Consider the following 6,636-nt stretch of genomic DNA (forward strand, 5'->3'; position numbering starts at 1 on the left):
CACACACACACACACACACACACACACGACGGGCTTCTTTCAGTTTCTGTCTATCAAATTCCACACAGAAGGCTTTGGTCGGCTTGAGGTTATAGTAGAAGACACTTGCGGAAGGTGTCATGCAGTGGGACTGAACCTGGAGCCATGTGGTTGGTAAGCAAGCTACTTACCACAAAGCCACTCCTGTGCAGTAAGTTTGCTTCCTAACCACATGGTTCTGGGTTCAGTCCCACTGCAAGGCACCATGGGCAAGTGTCTTCTACTATAGCCTTGAGCCAACCAAAGCTTTGGATCTGATGGAGGGAAACTTAAAACAAAACAAAAAACCCATCGTGTGTGTGTGAATGTATATGTGTTTGTGTCTGTTTGTTCCCCCACCACTTGACAACTGGTATTAAGTGTTTACATTCACAAAAGAGGATTACAAAAAACAAAAAAAAAGTAGCTCTGGGATTGATTTGTTTGGCTAAAATTCTTCCAAGCATTGCCCCAGCATGGCCGCAGCAGTCTAATAAGTGAAGCAAGTAAAAGAATATCATAACCTTCTAATCTATGTTTCGGACAGAATGGAAAACAAACATTGAAAAGAAAACAACCAAGTAAAAAAAAAAAATGAAAAAAAAATGTAATGAAAAAAGCAAAAAAGAAGCAATATAGTTTTTCTCCATGTGAACACTTGCAGCCCTAATCTAGCTTGTTGTTGCCCTCGTTTTGATGTTAGATGTTTATAAGATTGTATTTATCTTGTCTGTTACTATTTCCTGCCATGCAACAACTGCCAGACTTTCTTAATTCCTGTGTCTGTGTTTTGTAAACCTTGATAAAAACTACTGTTGCTGCCACCCACCCCCACCACTGCTAATGCCACCGTCAGTACCATTACCACTGTAAGAATCACTGCAACCAATACCATCAACTGTTGCTGCTGCTGCCACCACCACCACCACTCACCATCACCACCACGACCACTGCCAACATCACCACAACCACCATCATCACCACCGCCGCAATTATAATTACCACTGCTATCATGATTATTCCCACCACCATCATGACCACTACTGTTGCTACCATCTTCCCCTACTGCTTCTAGTCATCTTTCTGTTTCTTCCCCCACACCCACCCGTTCTACTTTTATCTTTCTACTCCCCCCCCATCCATCCTTTCACCTGTTATGCTACTGTTTCTCTTTCTCTCTCACTCTGCTTCTCAGTTTCATTTTCTCTCTCTCTCTCTCACTCTACCACTTACTCCCCCCCTCTTGTTACCTCTCACCGTTTCTGTTCCATACCTCTGTACCAATTCATTTACCTCAGAGTGTATGGAGATATTTATTAGGTGCAAACCCTTATATTTTACGCAAACCATACATGAAGGCCTTACAAGGACTGACTAAAAAGTATCGGGCACCGGTGCTATAAAAAGAAAGCTGCAACACATACCTGTTTGGTGTTTAGTCCCCTTCTGATGTGGTCCCCTTCCGAAGCCATACACCTTATCCAGTGTTGTATCCATCGATGGAAGAATTCCTGGAAGTCCTATTTTGGAATAGTTGAATAGCTGCTTTGTCACGTTCTCTTGGATTTCTTCGATGCTTTGAAATCTTTTTCCTTTCAAATACAATTTGACTTTTGCCTTGATTTTGGGGGGTCATAGCCACAGACTCACAATTCATCATCATCATCATTGTTTAACATCTGCTTTCCATGCTAGCATGGGTTGGACAATTTGACTGAGGACTGATGAAACCAGATGGCTACACCAGGCTCCAATCTGATTTGGCAGAGTTTCTACAGCTGGATGCCCTTCCTAACGTCAACCACTCAGAGAGTGTAGTGGGTGCTTTTACGTGCCACCGGCACGAAGGCCACACCATTTTTAAAAGCCCTTTCTTCTTCCTAGACACGGTCAAGGAGATCCAGCACAGCTGAAACCTGATCTTCTTTTTGAGATGACCGCACTCTACACATTTTACTTCCAAGCACTGCTATAAACAACAAAAGTGAGCGAGAATGTTACGACTTAGTGTGCATACGTGACAGAGTTCAAGGTCAGCCTGTGCCAAACGGATTCACTGTGTGTGCTTTAGCTCTGTTACCATAGTAACAGTCTTGACACTTTTTGATCAGACCTCATATAATTAATTCCTACACTAATACAATTTACAACAAATAACATTTAATAAAATAAGTATCAGACTTTTATTTAATTTGATTAAAACTTTTCAATGCCACCATATCAGAGATCTGCTTGAAACTTAGTGTATATATTATATAGTTATATCTATATATTAACGAACTATATATTAACTGGTCTTCATTAATAATCCGTTGCTAATTTTATGTGATTGATTTTTTTTTTTTTTTTTTTTTTTTTTTTTTTTTTTTTTTTTTGGTGTTTCACTTTCTGACAATCATTTTCTAGAATAAATCCATTCCATTTCTTTTTTTTCTTTCTTGTTTAAAGATTTGAACATGAATTTAATAATTTAATATTTTTAGTTTTTAATTTTACGTTTTCTTTTTCTTTTTCAGGTTCTAGGTCGTTAAAATAAAAAAAAAAAATCATTTCGTCAAGCATATTAGTATATCATATTTTTAAAATAATATATATATATTTACGTATACATATATAAAGAAAAAAAAAAGTAAAAAACAAAAAAATTAATAAAAAAAAATTCTCAAGAAGGCAAATTTTTTTCCTTCTAACTGACAAATTGATTATATATATATACATACATATATATATATACATATATATAAATAGATATCTGTATATATATGTATATATATTTTTAATTAATTTGTCAGTTATTCCTTTTATAAGAATGCATAGTAGTATCTTCATTGAATTACTTGTCTATGAATGTGTGGAGAATTACGTAAATGGTACATGGAACTTTGGGCAACAAAAGCAACAGCAGGGTAGAATTTGTGCAACTGTGTATACTAATTGGACATCTTGGGTCCCAAAGACCAGCGCAATCTTTTATGAATTTCCGGAACAGTACTCAAAGCAGGATTCAATATATATATAGCAAATAATTCTTGGTATAAATGGCTGTTATATAGATATTAACGAGCCAATCTTAATCGGTCACATTGACTTCCAACATAGTTTTTTTCTTTTCTTTCTCTCTCAACTTTTATATAAACATGGAGTCTAGTGTTGACCAAGAGACTGATGAACAGGCTAAACTAAAGTCCAGTTCATTGTCCCCTAAAGTTGTGAGACCAAAACTGCCTGCTTTTTCCTCAAGCTTTAGACCATCCAAAAATCGCTCTAAAACAGATCCTGGCAATGCAGGTGAAATTAGTCGGGCTGTTCTGGAGGACATGAAACAAAGAAAACATAGTCGTCAGCGACTATCTCGATCTCAACCGTCGAAAAGTTCCCAAGCACCAACGTCAACTCCCACATCTCCTGTGACTGATTCACAGAGATCAGGATTTTCTCGAAGACAAAACCGGAGTCTAAAGCTTACAGAGTTAACGGATAAATTAAAATCTGGTCCTAGTTCAAACGATATTTCATGCAACATTCCATCATCCAGCGATTTGTCGACAGTCGCACCCTACGGTACTTTAAGGAAAATTCCTAACATTGAAGACTTCAGTCAATGTGAGCAAATTTTAGACTCACCAGACGACAGTCTGTATGAAAGCGGCAGTCCAAAGATGCCTGAAGATTTATCAAAGATGGAATCGGGAGAGGCTGTACCATATTATTCTCATAAAGATGCAAAGGATTCGATGTCAGAACAATGTCTAAGTAAACTGGAAAGTTCTTCTGTTTCTTCAGATTGTTTGCCTTCTCCAGATGATAAATCTTTGGATGATGATGGGACTGGCACCAGTGAATCAGACACCAGTTCAACAACGAGTGGCCCTTATATCTACCAACCTCTGAATCGTGACTCTGAATTCTTCAAACTTGCCAAAACTGCTCCACAACGAAGAACTGGTATAACTACTTTGGCAACACGTAATAAAGTACAAGCCATTTTTGGAACTAGCCACCCAATGCAATTGGCCAGTTTCCAGCAGCCTGATGAAGACAAACGTTCCGAAGAACATTCAGGGGGTCACCCACCTCAACGATCTGAGTCTGTCCATGTTCCAGGCTCACAACGAAAAGCCCACCGGTTCATTAAACATTCTTCAAAGCATAAAGCTTCACCAAAAGAGGAAGGCTCAATTGATAGTAATGGATTTGGTACTTTGAAATCTGAAGAAGCTTCAGAAAGTGCACCATCAGACCAATCTCGAGATAATCTCACACTGTTAGCTGCTGGCAGCTGCCAATCTACGGATGGTCAAATAAATACTGATGATGAAGTGCACTTTTCTGAATATGCAGATGAAAATATTGTTGTGGAAGTCTCAGACAATGAAAGATTTGAAAAGAAAAATGGAAAACTAACGAAACCAAAGTCAATAAGTGACCCAAGCGCTGACAAGACCAAAGTTTTGTCCGAAATTAGCAAAGAAATAAACTCATCACATGCACACAGTTCACCTGTCTTATCACGTGACATAACAGAAGATGGGGGGCCTTTACAGCAATTCCAAGAAACCAATAACCCTGAACTTGAACTAAGCCCATATTCAGAAATAGTTCTTCCACATGCAAGCCCTAAATCCTCAAACCCAGAGCGCCGTATATCTCAAGAAAGCCAAAGATGTCAAAGCCCAGGCTTGGAATCGACAATAGAAGAAGGGGACGAAAATGAACAGTACCCCGACGATTCCTTGTTAAAACCTGACAAGTTGATCTATATCGGATCATCTGCCCCCACAACGCCTCACAATCAGTCTCCAACAAGTACCCTTGAACGTCCTCCACACAACCTCTTGAGTGTTCCTATGACGCGAAAACCCATTTTAAGAAGTATGAGTTCAGCCAGTGTTCTTCAACATGACCGGCGCATGTTCAACACGGCGAACAAAGACAAGGATGTTGTTCGTAAATTTAGTATAAATTCTGATGACTCAATTCCGGGAAATATGAAACCTGGTACATCGGTGCCAGAGTTTGCTTCACCTCTCAGCGACAATGGCTCTTATATCACTATAAGCATGCCAGATGTCTGGAAACAAAATGCTAATGTATTTGACTCTTCGGAAAAGGTCCAAGCCTACGTTAAGGTAAGTTGCTGTTTGGGATTAATTTTCCGCACTTTAATAACCACCAGTTTCTGAGTTTAGTCTCCTATCTATTACAGTCTTTGTGTTTGTGTGTGTATATGTTATATAGTTATGTTGTTGTTGTTGTTGCACACATATAAACACATAAATTTGTGTGTATGCATTTGTACATATAACTTAAAAGAAATTTTATCTAATTTTCATGTTGTTTTATTGGATTCTACGCATTAAAAATAACAGTAAAAAAAATCAAAAAACAAACCTACTAACTCAGTTTGTGAATTTTTAAACATGACATTTCCTAAATTAAAAAAATATTTTTTGTCAAAGCAGTATATTTCAAGCTCCAAAGTAGTAGTAGTAGTAGTAGTAGTAGTAGTAGTAGTAGTAGTAGTAGTAGAAGCTAATAACTTCAGTGCTTACTTCCATTGTCAACAAATCCTCTTTGTTATATTGTGTGTGTGTGTGTGTGTGTGTATTAGACTGTGTGTATTTTCGCGGAAGTGTTTGTGTTGAAGTACTTAAGGATTACTACTGTAAAATATTTGGTAACATTTTGTTTGTTAGAATATTGTTTCAGCTTATTGTGATATATCGTTGTTGTTATTGTTGTTAATTATTAAGGCTGTGAACTGACAGATTCGTTAACACAATGCACAAAATGCTTGGCGGCATTTCGTCCGTCTTTACGTTCTGAGTTCAAATTCCACCATGGTCAACATTATTTTCCATCCTTTCAGGGTTAATAAAACAAGTACCAGTTATGCACTGGGGGAGTGATGTAATTGTCTTATCTCCCTCCCCCCAGATTGCTGGCTTTGTGCCAAAACTTGAAATTATTGTTGATGTTGAGGCAGTGAACTGGCAGAGTTGTAAGTACACTGAACGAAATACGTGACGGCATTTCATGTCTTTACACTCTAAGTTCCAGTTGCACCAAAGTCAGTTTGGCTTTTTATCCTTTTGGGGTTGATATAAATAAGTTGAACATTGAGGGGCCAATGTAATTGACCTACCCCCTCCCATAAAATATCTGGCCTTGTACCAAAATTTTAAATGATTATTAAAGCGGTGAGAGAGGATTCGTAGAAATGCTAAAATGTTGGGGTGAAAAAAACGTATTTTGTTGTGATTCCTTTGTATTCTGATTTCAAATCCTGCCAAAGTCACTTGTCCTTTTCATTCTTGTGGGATTAATGAAATAAGCAACTGGTCAAGTTCTGCAGTTGATTTTTGACTCTACACTCTCTTGAAACCATCCGAGACCTTGTCACTGTGTAAGCAATCATTAGTATTGTTGTCTAAAAGGCGCAAGCTGGCAGAATCGTTAGCAAGCTGCACGAAATGCTTAGCAGCGTTTTGCCTGTCACTATGCTCGGAGTTCAAATTCCACTGAGGTTAACTTGCCTTTCATCCTTTCAGGGTTGATAAATTAAGTGCCAGTTACGCACTGGGGTCGATATAATTGTGAGTATCAACTATATATATA

The 6,636-nt window shown here is 38.0% G+C and overlaps 1 protein-coding gene across 1 annotated transcript in view; it reads left to right on the forward strand.

The window, feature by feature from the left end:
* LOC106884297 (rho guanine nucleotide exchange factor 17) overlaps positions 1 to 6,636 on the forward strand; it is a 146,399-nt gene that overhangs the window by 12,973 nt on the left and 126,790 nt on the right. The window contains exon 2 of the mRNA XM_014935601.2: positions 2,535 to 5,147. Coding sequence (XP_014791087.1) covers positions 3,156 to 5,147 — 1,992 coding nt within the window. The 5' untranslated portion in view covers positions 2,535 to 3,155. The remainder of the gene's footprint in view (positions 1 to 2,534; positions 5,148 to 6,636) is intronic.

This window comes from Octopus bimaculoides, chromosome 13 (assembly GCF_001194135.2).
Source record: "Octopus bimaculoides isolate UCB-OBI-ISO-001 chromosome 13, ASM119413v2, whole genome shotgun sequence".
In the NCBI taxonomy this organism is placed as follows: domain Eukaryota; kingdom Metazoa; phylum Mollusca; class Cephalopoda; order Octopoda; family Octopodidae; genus Octopus; species Octopus bimaculoides.